The sequence below is a fragment of the Lissotriton helveticus genome, chromosome 3_1, assembly GCF_964261635.1.
Source record: "Lissotriton helveticus chromosome 3_1, aLisHel1.1, whole genome shotgun sequence".
NCBI lineage: Eukaryota > Metazoa > Chordata > Amphibia > Caudata > Salamandridae > Lissotriton > Lissotriton helveticus.
In genome coordinates, this window is record NC_136061.1 from 1,032,842,656 (window position 1) to 1,032,858,842 (window position 16,187).

At 40.2% G+C, this 16,187-nt stretch overlaps 1 protein-coding gene across 1 annotated transcript in view; it reads right to left on the reverse strand.

Annotated features, from left to right (window-relative positions):
* Positions 1-15,266, reverse strand: part of PDK1 (pyruvate dehydrogenase kinase 1) — a 199,759-nt gene extending 184,493 nt beyond the window's left edge. The window contains exons 1-2 of the mRNA XM_078681562.1: positions 15,005-15,266; positions 5,964-6,105 (exon numbers count right to left, since the gene is read on the reverse strand). Of these exons, the coding sequence (XP_078537688.1) occupies positions 5,964-6,105; positions 15,005-15,125 (263 nt within the window). The 5' untranslated portion in view covers positions 15,126-15,266. The remainder of the gene's footprint in view (positions 1-5,963; positions 6,106-15,004) is intronic.
* Between the last annotated feature and the right edge of the window lie 921 nt (positions 15,267-16,187).

Consider the following 16,187-nt stretch of genomic DNA (forward strand, 5'->3'; position numbering starts at 1 on the left):
CCAATAGATGTTCATATTGGGAGTTTCAGAGATTTATTGTGTAAAATGAATTGTACAATCTATTGTACGCCAGATGGTATTGCGTTTCAGACACCTGAGGATGATTTTGCATTTAAGATGATGCTAGCAAAGCAATGGACAGAAGTGGATTAGTTGTTTTCACTTCTCACAGAAGAGAATATGCCTGAATAATTAAAAAGGGCAGTAAGGTCGGATGCATGGGATTTTACAGGAAAATAAATTGGCCTAATGACAAATGTAGATCCGATTCAGATTACGGTGAAAGAGGGTGCCATATATCCAAACACACCTCAGTACAAAATGAGTCCGGAAGTAATTGCAGGAGTCACTCCTGTGATTGACCAAATGATCGAACAGGGAATTCTGAAAGAAATATTGAGTAGTCCTTGTAATTCGCCTTTTATAGGAATTAAGAAGCCCAGTGGCAAGGGTATACCATGGAATTGCACATGTTGGAAGAGACGCAATGATCAGGCTCTTCAAGCAGTCATGTTATATCCCAAAATTCAGGGTAATTGCAGAGAGTCTGTGCCAGAGGTGCGTCACCTGTCAGCAGCAAAATTCAGGCAGGAAGACAGTTGTTAGTTGGGGGCGAATTGAAAAAGCAGCAGGACCGTTTACACGTCTCTAATTGGATTTCATTGAGCTCCCCCCATGCAAGGGGCTGAAATATGTGTTGGTTGTCGTTTGCTTGTTCTCTCGCTGGGTGGAAGCCAATTCAATGAGAAGGAATGATAGTCTCACTGTCACAAAGCTGTTACTAAGAGAGCTGATCCCAAGATTTGGATTTCCAGTCACTTTAGAAACAGACAAAGGAACCCATTATAATAATGAGATAATTTGGATGATTTGTGCAGCATTACAAATTGAGCAGAAGCTGCATTTTGCCTATCGACCCGAAGCATCTGGAGTGGTCGAGCACATTAATAGCACTATAAAATCAAGGTTAGGAAAAGTGTGTGCATCCACAACACTGAAATGGCCTAACGCTCTACCCCTTGTATTGATGAGTCTTAGAAGCATTCCTGACAAAAAGATGGGATTGAGTCCTCATGAAGACCTAATGGGAAGAGCAATGAGACAAGCATATGTACCAGTGAACAAACTGATGAATATATCTGATGAGCTAGTGCTTGATTATTGCAGAGGACTGGCTGATCTGGTGTGTTCTGTGTCTCCCGAGGATGGAGAGAATACCACTACAGCACAGCCTAATCAAGCTCATGATCAGAGGCCTGGACAGAGGGTTCTCGTGAAGAAACATGTGAGGAAATCGTGTTTAGAACCCAGATGGAATGGACCCTACTAAGTGATTCTGGTAACGACGTCAACAGTGAAGTGTTCTGGTTTGCCAAATTGGATTCATGCGAGCCATACCATACGAGTTCCAAGTCCACTTGAAAGACAAGAAGAGCAGCAACTGGTAAACTAAAGTCAAAGACCAGAGGCTGAATGTGTGAAGCTGAGGAATCTTAAGTGACAAATTCTAAAGAACAAACAGATGATGGACAGCCAGGCACACGTCAAATACAGTGGGCACCAGCTACTGGTCCTCAAGAGACTGCTGTTGAACCGGAAGAAAGGGAAGATACTGAATGTCAGGAAGAAGAACCAATAAGAGAAGGGCCAAGTCAAAAGAACCTGGGAACCAAAAGAAGAAGGTGAAGAAGTTGTTCAATCTAAGAGAGCAATAAAGGGTGATAATTGGTTAAGTGGAGTGAAAAGACTGAAATACACTCTTGTGAGGAGAAAGTCAAAGAGAAGACCAAAGAAAATTAATGAGGTCTCAAGTCAAACAGAACCCGAAGAGTCAGGAGAATTATTAGTACGAAAAACAAAGAGTAAGAATTCCAAGCAAGAAATACTCAGCACCAGAATGGAAGTATATAATCTTAGAAGAAATTGAAAGCTCAGATCCAAGTGAAGAAAAAGACAGTACTGACACTGAGCAAGTTCATGAAAGCAAATTGAAACCGCCTTAAAAGAACTGTGAAAAAATTAAGGTGCAACCATGTCAGTCAAAATAAATTGAAAGATTCAGAAACCTTGAATAAAGAAATAAAAAAGGGTTAAAGAAGAAAGCCTTGAAGTGTAGGATTACATTATGTTTTAGAAATTTTGAACAAAATTAGAGTTTTATAGATTTAGATAGATTTTTATGTTTTTTATAGAAGTCAAAATGGTGAAGCAGAAGTGACTGAACATCCAAAATCTAGTCTAAAACGTAGATGTGTTAAAGCTTGTTAATGGAGTGTCTTTTTATTAACATTCATGTGGATATTATTAACTGTCATTGTACCTATTCTAAGGATACCCAATACCAGAAACAATACAAATGATGTAACAAGTGAAAGAGTGAGTGATGTTACTAAAGAAACCCCTAATACTAATGTAGAACAAATAGATGGAAGAATATTTCATAATGATAAATCAATTAATGTTTCTCGTTAAATGTTTTTACTAAATTGTTGTATGAGTACGTTAATACAATGAATGTGAGTGATTGTTATGTGTGCATGCAATTACCTTCGCCCATTTCAGAGGGGATGACCTATCATCACCTATCTTTTACATATAGTGTGTCTCGTAGTGTCTTAACCAGCCTCTTCTATGTGACGGGGAAGCTGGAGTATCATTATGCCAATATAGATTTAGTATTTTCAAAAATACCTGTTATAAAGAGCTGAAAAAGGTTTTAAGTTGTAAAACTGCATGTTACATGGGAGAATTCTTCCATATTACCAAGACACTAGATATAGAATATGCTTATAAAAATAATCTAACATGTAGTTTACAGGTTGAAGAAAAAGTGTTCATAGATATGGTAGAAAATAGAAGAGAAAGTTTCCAAAGAAAAGCTGCTGAACAGAAGTCACAGGTACCACCATCGGCTTTCAGGGAGGGAAATTATGAGAAAGGCAAAATAAACCCTGCAATGTCCCTGGACTGGCATCAGAAAGAAAAAATCTGTTTGCGTAGGATGGGGATTGAAAGGTAGAACTGATCCTGTTTTCCCAGGAGTCTGTTATGTGTGTGGTAAGAAAGCCTATTACAGGTTGCCTGCACTTTGGTATGGTAGTTGTTATTTTGGAATTGTTTTCCCAAAGGTCTACCATGTAGACAAAAACAATAACAGAATCAATTAAATAAAACAATGACTAACACATAACAAGTGAGCGTGTTTCTCAGAAATAATAGGTGACATTTTTGGTGCACTGATACCATCAGTTGGAGTCGTTCTGAATTCACATAAAATTCGAACGTTGTCCACAGTGGTTGATCGTTTATGAACAGATACTGCTGGTGGGCTCTTGATGATTGACACAGAAATGGTTGCAATTAGATCAATGATTTTGTAAAATCGACTTGCCCTTGATATCTTATTGGCAAAAGAGGGTGGAGTCTGTGGCATGTTAAACATCCAACACTGCTGCACTTATATCCCTGACAAAAGTGAAGGGATTGAGGGATATATTAAGAATATTACAAAATTACTTGAAGATTTGACCCAACTGGAGGTTGACGGTGTCTGGGTAAGAGTTTCTCTTCTGTAGGTTTTCTACCTTTGGAAGTAGCGTATTAGGGAAATTAATAATGCCAATCATTACAGTAGCTATAGTAGCCTTAATAATAATACAATATATAAATTTTGTAAGTGTAAATGTGGAAGAAAAGAGATGACAGAAACAAACAAATGAAGAGCAAGAAAAGGAAAAAGAGATGAAATAGAACTAGAAGAGATGAAAGGAGATTTTGTACTGATGACAAATTTAGATGAAAATATAATAAAAAGAGAAAAGAGCACTGAATTTTAGATAAATGAAGATGGCACTTTGTATGGTGGGTATTTCATGATGGCTCCAGAAAGCCATCTGAGGGGGGGATTGATGGAGCAGGGTTTTCGCAAAAAGAAACCTGCTTGGATTGACACACCCATAATACATACTGCCTGCAGTGGAAACTAACATCCAAACCACCTGAAACACACCGGAAAACCAATTTGCACATGCGTGCGCTAATGTGAAATAATACATGAAAGAACTAAGGCGCATTTTACATTGCGCTTTGAAAGAAACAAGAAATAATGCATGACTAAGCCGCATTTCACATTTTGCATCTTGCTTTAAAAATAATTTAAAAAAGAATGCCTCTTTGCTAAAAGAAAACACTAATATGGGATAGTGCAAAGGTGGGTGGTAAACAGTGAAAAGTGCATTTCATGTAATTAATAAATGCCTGTGTTTTGTTCATCATAGTGAGATGACAGGCCTGAAATGCCTAAAGTTGACATGATAGTTGAGCTGAACATAAAAACATGAAATGATAAAGAATAGACAGAAAAGACCGAGCATGGCAGAAGAGGTGCAAAGGTCTGAGGTCGATCAGCTGAGAAAGACATTGTTTGCCAGCCAAGAAACGAGACTGCCCGTGGACCCAAAGTCAGCGTATACACTTCTTCCGTAGACACAGCAGAAAGGGGACTCATAAGAACTATGAAAATGTTACATATAAAATCAACAAATGTATTTGCATTCACTAGTTGTGAATTACATGATGGGAATGTTGGAATGAATTAGAGGGCTATAGAATCATGAATGCGGTCATGGTGGTATGAGGAGCCACCCCTCGGACCATCCAATGAAAAATCATGTTCTATGAATTGTTTCAACCAATATGGGTTGGACATGTAGGTTTTAGGCTATAACTGGGGTGCCATTGGGGTGTGGTTAAGCAGGAGGCAGCAGGAGAGAAGGCGTGGTGTGTCTCTGTCCATCGGTTTGCAGAGATGCCTAGCTGTTCCTGTTCCTGTCCCTGTCCCGTTCTTGAGTTCTGAAGTCTTTGGTCCCTGGCTCTATTTAAGGGGTCCCCCACTACCTCCTTGGCCAGGGGGTGGTATTTCACTGATTCTTGGGTTAGTATTATCCTTCTGACTCATACTTTGCATAATCATTTGCAAATGTATTTTTGTCTCTGAAACTTATGTCTCTTCATCTATCCACTCCTTCGTGTGCATATCGTTCATTTGATGATGGGTATGACACTATTTGCAATTTTGCTGATGTTGTTCTCTTCCTCTTGTGAATTTCATTGTTTGCATTTGTAATCTGTATGCGTTGAGCATTAATTATTCACATTTATTTGAGCTAAACTTTATTAATCTTACCAAGAGTCTGTGATTATTTAGCTAACTAGATAGTTAGATAGATAGTACTATTATTACCATCAACTACTCAACCAATTGGTCCATCGACCAGAGGAAAGAGACTTGATATACAGGTTTAGTTATGAATTTAGAAATGTTAGATATGAACCTGTGAAGAAAACAATTTTGACGTCATTAAAACTTGACCCACAGCGCATCAGGGATTTAGGTGAATGTGTATGGGCCATTTGTATGTCATGTTATCGAGTATTGATCCCTGATTAGGTGTCGCACTGGATCACGCACTTCATATTCCCGCATGTTAGGACAATACTGTACTATGGCTCTACCAAAAACAGAGCTGAAAATCATACTAATTCCTAATTCTGCCCATTTCCCATGGTGAAAGGCATGCCTTTCTTTGCTGTACATATCTAACTGGTTCTCTATCTAACAATGATAGCCATTGCTGTATGCTGTTCACCCTGCATTATCAATTCAACCTATGTAACTCTTTCATGTTCTTATAATATATATTCTACTATGTTATACAATTAGGTATTATTATATATTGTTGTGGTTTGTAAAGTTCTCTGCAACCCTTTGGGCTTGCCAATGCTATATAACCCTTCTAATAAATACATAAATTAATCCAAATACTCTTAGATTAAGGAGTTCAAGCTGTGTTGCTCAAGCGGATACAAACCAAGTCTACGGAGGATTTCACACCAAATTCATTCACATGCAGAATATATTTGCTCAATAACAGGAGAAACTTAACCTAAATAGCAAGGCTTACCAGCTATTCACCAGCTGAACAGACGGGGTTTTAAGAAGATTGTCAGGCAGTAAACTAATTTCCTTCATTATGTTGGCCAACCTCACAGGCAGCTCTTGACGTAAAAACATATAGGATGTTTTTTCACAGGCATTTTCAGATCCTATTGGAAAAAATAAAATGTAGGTAGAAAAAAAAATGTGCTTACATTAAATAATAAAGCAGATCACCCGATTATTCTGCACATTGTAAGAGGCCATTCAAGAACATTAAATATTGTACCAATGATGAAATTAAATTTTTTGTGTTATCACAAGTGAACTGCTTACCTGATATTTTAAGGAACTATTTCTATACATTTGAAAACAAAACTGTGCATCTATTCACGGTCTGCTTTCACTACTGGACCTGGTTATTCAGTTGATGGCGCATTAATAGGCGCATGCAACATCGATCTCAGTGTGGTTCTTAAATTCTGATTAGCTATAATCAAATAAGTCTACTTGAGCTATTGTTGTATGTGTAAGACGTATTGGTGGAAGTGACCATCTGTAATGCAGGACTCGCACAATCTCAACTTGAGCCTGGAATCAGAGTGAACATCTGTGCAGCAGACCCTTCTTTTTTTCTTAAAAATGACTGTTCAAACCCTTGTACTACCTGTAGTTGCAGGGCAGTAACATTTTTCAATTACCGGCTCCCTCTCAATGGGCCATTGCCAGTGGTTTAGACCCATCATTGCAGAAGCAGGCAGTTAATGGCAATTATTGCAAAAGTGACAAAAAAAAATGCATGCCTGGCTTCTATGGTGAGATGCGGCAAACATAAAAGAAATACACCATGAGATTCATGAATATACTCCTATTTCGCTGACTGGACAGAAAGGTCTCTGAATAAATACATTCAATATAATGTACCATAAATACATCACTAATTATGGTGTCGTTGTGCCTTATGGCATCTAATTAGTCACTTTATTTATTTTTCGTGAGTCTTGATTTTGACAAAGCAACATACAGTGCAGCACGTTTACACAGAACCATACAAATACGTATTTATTTATTAGTAGATTTATGTAGCTTGAGCCAAGTCATTTTGAAGTCAGATCACTTCACAATCAGGCCACAATTCATGAAAATATCAATAACTGCACAGAACCTTACATATTTTAATTTTCCCGAGACAAATCTGTGTCCACATCAATATACAGTTTGGCAATTGTTTCACATTATTTTAGTTGAATGAATGAATGTAGTATTCTTAGAGCGGTACTGATATTCAAGATGTGAGGATTTGGGTGTATTACATGGTGTGATCGTGCAACCCTACCGTGTAATTCAATCGCTAATACTGTCTTGGGTCCAGTCTGACTCATATGTAAAACTTTAACTCAACCGTGGGTAGCTGTGGCTTCCAGCATCAAGGCTTAACCAAAGGAACTAGTGTAAAGCATTTAGAAGCACCAAGCAACTAAATAAGAAAGTCACGCAACATGAAAGAAATCCGACACCAATTTATAAGACTAGATTATATTTTTATGAGTTTTTAGAGACCAAGATGAGTAAAATCCACCAGTTTTTATATGTGCTATAACCCAATTTTAGTTAGTTTATCTTATTGGACCACCCTGGGGTTCTTGTTGGAAGGGGGAGATTATCCCACGGGCTGCATGTATGAGGGACTGTATGTTTGTTGTTGGGTGAATGCTGGTTATCTGCAGTGCTAAATAAGACTCTAGGGAATTATTTTATCTTTACTAACTGTGACATGAACCAGGTCATCTTACCTTAGCCCTGAAGAAGCCCTCGTGAAGGGTGAAACACGTTTGTCGTTTGTGTACTAAGAACTTTCTGGAAAATAAAGTCTTACTACTACACTTACTATGCCTGCGGAACAAATTTTGTTTTGTATGAACTACAATTTGTTGCTCTTATGTGTTGCCTCTCAGCGATCTTTTTTCCCCACATGCCATACAGTGAATGTAGCCAGTTCTGAACTTTACAGCATGACAGCCATAGATTTTAATGGAGTGGTCCAAATGCTGAGGATGCGGAAGATAGAGGATGCTCTGGGTGCTGCGAGTTCAACAGGGGTGTCCTTGCAGTTATTTCTCAGTCAAGGGATGAGGTGGGGCAACTTTAGCCACAGAGTTCGGGGCCCCTCAAAGCCCTCTTTGAGCCTGTAAAGGTCAGCTAAGGCTGGGCTACCGGTCTCTGTAGACAGCGGCTTGAGCAATATCCTTTGGATGAGGCTAGTATCCCTCTTGGGTGACCAATCTGGACACAGGCAACATGCTCGGGTCCGACAAGCTCGGGTGCAACTTTTGGCCATTGAGTATCGGTCTCTTGGGGCACTCAGGGTGGTCAGCGGCCATTCTCTAGAAGTGACTTCTTTAGTCTGGGGCTTGGGAGCGACTTTAACTCAAACCTGTAGTCACAGGCACATTCCCCTTTTCGCTAGCCCAAAGTGCAGCCCAGCAGACGGAGCAGTCTCTCCTTGCCTGGTCCAGGGCTCAGCAGGGCAGTCCTCCTTCTGGCCTTCTTCTGTTCCTTCATGATCTGAGGTTCAGGGTGCCAGGAGTGCTACATTTATGCCCAGAAAGTGCCCTGGGGAGAAGATGAGGTTACTAGTCAATAGGTTTCAAGGATCCCTCCCACCCTATGATGACTTCCGGCTATGTGTTGCATCTAGCAATCCTAGGATGCGCTATTATGCCCAATCCCAATCCCTGAACCCTTCCTTGGAAGTTAGGAGTTAGGTAGCCCACCCTAGAGGTGTGGCTACTTGGGGGCTACAGGAAAACCAATTTGGGCACTGGTTTCCTCTCTTTGTTCTCTCCGCCAGCCTGTCTACATGAACAAAGGGGCAACCCCTCTGCAATGTGATAGCCATTTTCCCATCAAAGGCGGCTTCACCTTTGAAGCTCGCCCTTTGGGCCAATACCATCAGTGGCTTCCAGCAAGAGGGAGGTAAAACCTCCCTCTGTAGCAGGCTACTATTGTTCCTAAGCCAGGGAGTCGTTCACACTACTATCAAGGTGGAAAGAAAGCTGTCTGGTGGCCAGCAACTGTGTGAGGCCACTGGACAAACTGGGCTACTTTCTAAAAGTTGCTTTTCCATATAAGTTACATTAAATTTTATGTTGGCATCCAGTTGTGTATAATACAATGATTAATTTGATGCATTGAAGTATCCATTTTAGTAGTACCATTGAGAAGTTAACCGGGTATAGGTGTAAGCCGTGACTTTTCCACAGTGAAAAGACAATTTGGAAGTATTGCTGTCAGGACAGGTTAAAGGTATATGTTCTAATTAATAATATATAGCTCTATACCATAGGCATTTTTTAGGGGAGACTTGCGTATAAAGTTAAGGGAAGTTGGGGCTTTGCCATTGGTTAAAATGGCAAAGTCAAACTAGCAGTTTAAAACTGCTCTTTCGGGATGTAGTGGCAGGCTGGGAGCCTTTTTGTACTCAGTCCAGGGTGACACAATCAGTGCTGCAGCCCTGAGGGGACACTCTGATTTACATGCCCTAGATACCATTGGTACCATCCACTAGGGACTTATAAGTAAGTCAGCTTATGCCAATTGGAGTAGTCAATTCAACATCACTTTGTAAGGGGTTAGAACCCTGGAACTGAGGACTGGTAGGAGGCCTCAGTGAATTTAGAGTTGAAAAACCAGCAGCATCAGTCCAAATCTTTGGGGGTGATCAGGCAAAAAGAGGCATTTCCTTACACAAGCAGTGACCTCCAGGAACTAAGAAAAAAAACAGCCACAGGCCTGATTGGACGTATTAGAGTGAGAAGAACCATGTTTGTATTTTTTTCACAACGACTCCCATTGAAGGGGGATTCCTGAATTCTAATGGCGACTCTTTTCAATATTTGGCTGCAAGGATAGTAAAAGAGCATCCAAACCTGCAAGCTCGAAGGAACCTTGGAGGAAGGACACAAAAGCATTGGAGGATATGAGGGAGCATGGCAGGTTATAAGGGGTAATGAGCTTTTCGAGGTATGAAGAGACTGGTCTGTGAAAGGACAACATGAGGGCTTTGACTTTCTTGGTACCTGGCAGCCAGTGGAACTTTTTTAGGTAGAAAGAAATGGGGCGCCCTTGTGTTACGTTCAGAATCAGTCTTGTTGCAGCATTCTGGACTGCTTAAGCTTAGAAAGGCTGGCATTTAAAGCATTGACATAGTCAAGTCTTGAATAAATAAGGGCATGCACCACCGTCTTGCATGCTGAGGAAGGGATGATTGCCAGATATTTTCCAAGTCTTTTGAGAAAAGCAAAGCAGCAAGGTGCCACTGACGTTATTGGAAATGGAATGAGAGGTCATATTTACAAGATTATCATTGAGTTAAGGTATATGTTACTTGCATCACTTTCAGACATAAAGAAATAGCAAGTTTATCTTTGCAAAGTTTACAATACATAAGCATAAATGTAACAAAGATCATTGGTATACATCTGAGCATGCTGACCGGTGACACTGAGTAAGGTTGAGTGATTATTTAAAGCAGATATATTGCTAAGATTTAGATCTTCTACATTAGACTAAGTGTGTGGTTCAGTCTTTTGCCATGAAACTCAAGTGGTTTCTTAGCAGGAATCGATCGTTTCACCCCCTTTTGAAAGGCACTATAGGATTTGTTTTTTAAAGTTCCGGTGAGATGTAATTCCAAATTTTAGTTGGTGAACCAAGGAATGACTCAGAGTTTAGAATTTCTACATTTCTGAGTTTATTTATTGAGTCCCTTTGCACTCTCAAGACCTTTAATTTCTAGGCTAAGTATGAAGGAGTTTTTTGAAGAAGTGCTTTATGCTTAAAAGAGGATCTTTGTAAACAGCAGTTTTCCATCCAAACCAACAGACGGCAACTCAGCGATCCGAGAACAGGTATGATGTGGTTGATGTAGCTGCACTGACAATGTGTTGTTATTCCGCTGAATTTTGGACTGTAGCCAGAAGACAGTCAGACTGCATATTGGGATGCTGGTATGCTTAGCAATCCTTTAATCGAGTCTAAATACAACAAGTGAGATAACTAGTGTTTGGAGGCCTTGTTCAGGCCTTAATCATCAATTTTCTGAAGTGAAAGTTGCCAGTATTTCTTTTAAGCTATGATGTCTATGTGAGTATTTACAAGAGTGTTCTAAAACCTATCCATTTTGATTGTCAACAAAGTGATGTAAGACTCCAAGTAGACAGATTTCTGATGTCGTTTTTTGGCTCTTGAGTGTTTGTGGTGTTGGGGTGCCAAGGAGGAATTAATTTTTTTGGGTGGGATGAGTTTAGTGTAATGGTGAGGTTTTTTAGAATAATTTAGCGCCATCCATGTTCTAATGTTTCTTTGTACCTTGACTCCAAATGTATTGTTCAGAATTTCTAAATTAGAGGTTGAAAATGAGGAGCTACAATACGACTCTGCCAAACTGTGTGTGGCAATGGAAGTGGTGAGGGAGAATATTTACCGGCCATAACTATGTGAGATGTGTTGTTAAGATACGTTTGGTGCAGTACAAAACTGCCCACTCTTTACAAGTCACTAAAACCTAAATGCAAATGATACCTGACACACAAAATGAATGTGCACCTTGCTCACGAGTCCTACGTGTCATAATGAATTATGCACATAATCCTTTAACACTGCTGTTGCATAATAATCTTTAACATAGAATTTATAATTCTTATATAGAATGTTTACTAATATTAGAAAATAAATACTTTTGAATGTTTTACTTAGGAATTGTCTTTACTAAATGAGAGACGCATTTAATAAAATGATTTAGAAATAATCCTCGATGTTAAGTACAGTGACTGACATGCAATACTAAAAAGTACATGCTACATTTTACCTAAATGGATTTACAATTTAACGTATACTACCACGCAAAGATGAAAACCTGTAATGTGTAATTGTTCCAAAGACCATTCACTTTACTTCATTGCTACAACCTTACACACAATTCATAAATGTGTGCTATACTGTCAGTTAAATGTTAGGAACGTTGTTTTATCTTTAAATGATCCTTATATCTGTAGGATATTAGTACAGGTCAAACGATAATATTATTCAATGTAATCATTAACATGTATGTATTTTTAGTGTAGTTCTTCGGCATACGTGCTATTGTGAAGTTACATTGCTTATTGTGTGCCCATTGCTACATGAACTAAAAGTACTAAAGAAATATATTCATAATATGTTTAATTGTGCACACACATATTAAATGTGCATCATTAATTAATGTCTTAAGTTAGCATTATTCACAGAGTCCTGTTCTTCAGTGTATAATTCACTGTGCCCCTGCATTTTACTGACTAGCTTCTTTCACAAGTGTTCTCATGTATCGCTAGTTTGAATAGATACATTTCTTGTAACAGCAATAGATACATGTCTGAGAAAGGAATCCAATGATGAGCAATTGAGAAACCTGTGGCTTAACAAGAGACTATTGTGCTCTAGTTTGAGTTTGTGACCAAGACTGTGTTCCCATGTCCAGTGTGGGATTTTTCTCTACTGTTGCAGCCTGCATCGGTCTACCACAGACAACGAACTTCTATTGATGATACAACATGAACTTGAGGACTGTAACATATCAATCACATTGTTGGACGAGAAGAATCTCTCAGACTTTTTCTCTTGGAGCTGCTGCCTCTTTAGACTTGCCCTGAATCCTGCAGATGAATTCGGACTTTCCTTGCTGAGCCTATTTTCTGCATGTCCTATGTAGAACCTTCCTTGGCCTCCTACCTGAACCATGTCCTATATCCCCATTATCTTTGTACTGACTGTTTGTACTGACTTTTTTTAAGACATTGCCTTATGTCCCAAGGTTTCCCATAAACTTGGTTTAGATTGGTACTTATTTAAGACTTATAGTCTCCTGACCTAACTTCTGCAATGGTACTGGTGTTGCTAAAACTCTAGCGTCTTATCCCTATCATTTTCTGAAGAGTTATTTGATTCCTGGACTATGAATGTTTATGTGCATTGGTCTGTGCTTGGGAGAATTAGATTGCTAATGTACAGAAAAGGCAAAATAACATTGGTTACCGAGCATCAGATTCTAGTGTTACTGTTTTGTATTGCAGCAACAGAACTTCTCGTATATGTAATTCTAGTTCCCCTTAACTTCTTAAGGAGGCTTGGCCTCCCTGTTGCAATTATACTTATATAGCATTGTTGTGAGAGTGATCTATTTGAATCTTATTAATAATTTGTAATAAGCACCCTTGAACTTGCCTACCTATTCCTGGTTCTCATTGTGTAGCCAAATCAGTTGCACTGTTAATACAAATCGAACATTGATTGAGCAAGTGATGCTAACTCTCTTTCTCCTAAGTGCAACATATAAAATAACCATTGGAGTACTAGGGTAGAGAGTAAGTAAGTGATTTAGTTCATCCAGAGTAATTTGAGGGGATCTAAACCCACCCCTCGAAATCACCGAATGGGCCCAGAAAGGCTGGGACGAATCTGAAGCAGTTTAAGGCCTTGTCCGCCTGTCTCTGTATAACACTCAGTAAAGTTACACAGGAATACTGCACAAGTAGACATGAGTGCAGACATGAGTGCAGACATGGACATGGGTGCACAAAGTCATCCAGAAAACAAGCTGGCAGGCTGCTGCTGCATATTTTAACCACACTCGCAATAACTACACATGGTAACAGAGAGCCAGACACAAACATTTGACTGGTAAGGCAATGGAAAGCCAAATTTAAAAAAAATAAAACACGGGAAACGCTTATGGCAAAGTGCACTTTAAAATATTTTACTTGGAACAACATGTACAGAAAACCACAAAAATTGAAGCTTAACTAAATAGGTATTTAACAGCTTCACTTGGCAGTCTCTTTACATTAAAGTACAATACATGATAACCACTGCAAAAAAAAAAATCAACAAGTATCATATTCATACAAGTGCACTCCTTGGAAATAAATAAAATACCGTTTCAAATACAGTACTCCCCATGACATAACCTTCCAAATCCAAAAATAAAACAGACATCCATGCAGGAGAAAATAGAAGCCCTGCTACTTGAGTGTTCAGGGACTCAACCATTAAAAGTAACCCAGCTGAGAAGTGTTGGCACTCTCCTAATCAAAAAAGTGCAGGTGCACAGTACCTAAAAGTAACGGGTCATTTAAAGGACGTATTCAGGCTTAGAATAGTAACGCCTGTTCATAGCGTAGAATGTCAGACCTATTGGCATTATCATTGATTGTGGTGGATTTTATTGAAGTCAGTGAAGCTGTGTTTACATAAACTCATGCCATGCTGCAGGACTATGCTAGCAGTTTGTGTTATTTATTCTTAGTGTACGGATATAAAAAAATGAAACAAAGCAGTACACACTGGTATGCGTATTGCGCAATGCCCGGCCAAACGCAGACCGATCATGTATAGGCAGATTGGCAGAATGACCCTCAGCTCGGAGGTGCCACCCAACTGTTACTGCAAGGCCGCCCCCACAGACTGGAAGGTGGGCTAAGTTTGTTCTAAATCATTTCCGTCTTAAAAGGGGTGTGTTGCAGACACTGTCCTCCTTTTACAGATGACGGCTGTCTGTCCCCAGCGCTCCAGTCTTGCTTCAAACGAGAGATGGGCGCAGAAAGGCTTGTAGGGGGTGTGATCACTACACTCTTCGTCTGCCAGGGCAGAGCTGGTGCCCGCTTGGCCTGGCAAAAGCGGGTTGCGCCCACCTTGGCAGAGGATGCAGGTGTTTTGCTTTCGGGACAGCAGATGCTCCTTCTCCTATAGGATGCTGCTGTGATCTCATGCAGAACATGGTGTGGGTATGAACCCCCGCCCCCATTCAGAAGGGATTTTATCTATTTTGTTAATTTTATTTAATGCATTTTTATAAAGCGCGGACTTTACCCGTAGGTGTCAGAGCACTGACTGTACAATAGAACCAGTTACGTCACATGAGAACTGTTACAAAAATGGAACAAACAAAAATAGCATCAAAACAAAGCAGGCAAAAGGAACACGACAACGAAGGCAAGGGCGTTTAGGACACCGCTCCCAGTGACTCGCACTCACCGAAATCGATGAACTGTTTCATAGAGAGAGGAGAGGGTGAGAACTTGCAGTAATGATCCACTTGCTGGGGGATGCTGATGGCCCTGGCGGCGCTGCTCATCAGCGCCCGCGGCAGCCGCATCCTCGCAGGTTCGGTCGGTGGCTCCCGGGGGTGCAAGCTTGGACCGCAGAGACGTCCCCGGCCGGACCGTGGCTGTGTCCGGGTCACTGCAATGAAGCACCGAGGGGAGCAAGCTGGAAGAGACAGCTGACCTACCTACAGGCTGCACGCATGGGGCTGCTAAGAGACGGGCACCGCCGCCAACCAATCACGGTGTCAGAAGAGGACAGGCGTTCTGCAGTGGACACCGCTCGCCCCTCCTCTAGCCAATGAGGGGCTGTCTGTAGCGGCACATTAACATATTCCCAGGCGAAAATAAACCTTACACACATAAAGATGTCGATACGACAGAAAAGTCCACTCATGACACTATAGAACTTCACAAATTAACCGCAAAGGCTACTTAAAAAGGGGCGTGGCTCAAAAGGTGTAACTAGGAATTCTTTTCAGGAGGCTTGACCTATGAAAATAAGAGTCTATCTTAAACATGTTAACTAAAATGGCTGCTTCACACAGCATTTTAAAAAAAAATTTTTTTTATAAGGAACAGTGGTCCTAAGCTTAAAAAAAGGTCTTCAAACAGATTCTATTATAGACCACAATGAGTGCTATAAGTTAAATTCCAATGTCCAGCCGGACATGGAATATTTATTTGATCAATGTAGACGTACATTTTTGAAATTAGAACACACACAAATAAAGAGGGCACAGTCCTGTACCCAGTATGAGGGAAAGAAAAAATGAAGGGAAAGGTAGAAAACAAATTAGATTTTCAGGCAATAACTTTTTGGAACAGAACGTGGCTTGCATCTTAATACATAGTACTGCAAGCTCAAAAACGTCAGTGACAGCAATATATTAACACAATGGTACAATTGCGACACTGTATGTGAAAGTCGACGTTTCGATCCCATGCCTCTATGCTAGCGGGATCATCATCAGGACTAATGGTAATTGCCTGGTTGTATGAATAATAACAACGCCTTAGAGTGGCGCGGATTCAGTTGCCACGTTCCCAAGGTCTCAGAGTCGGGTGCTGTTAACAGTGCCTGCTTGCAGGGATGAGAGCAGGTGCGTTTTAGG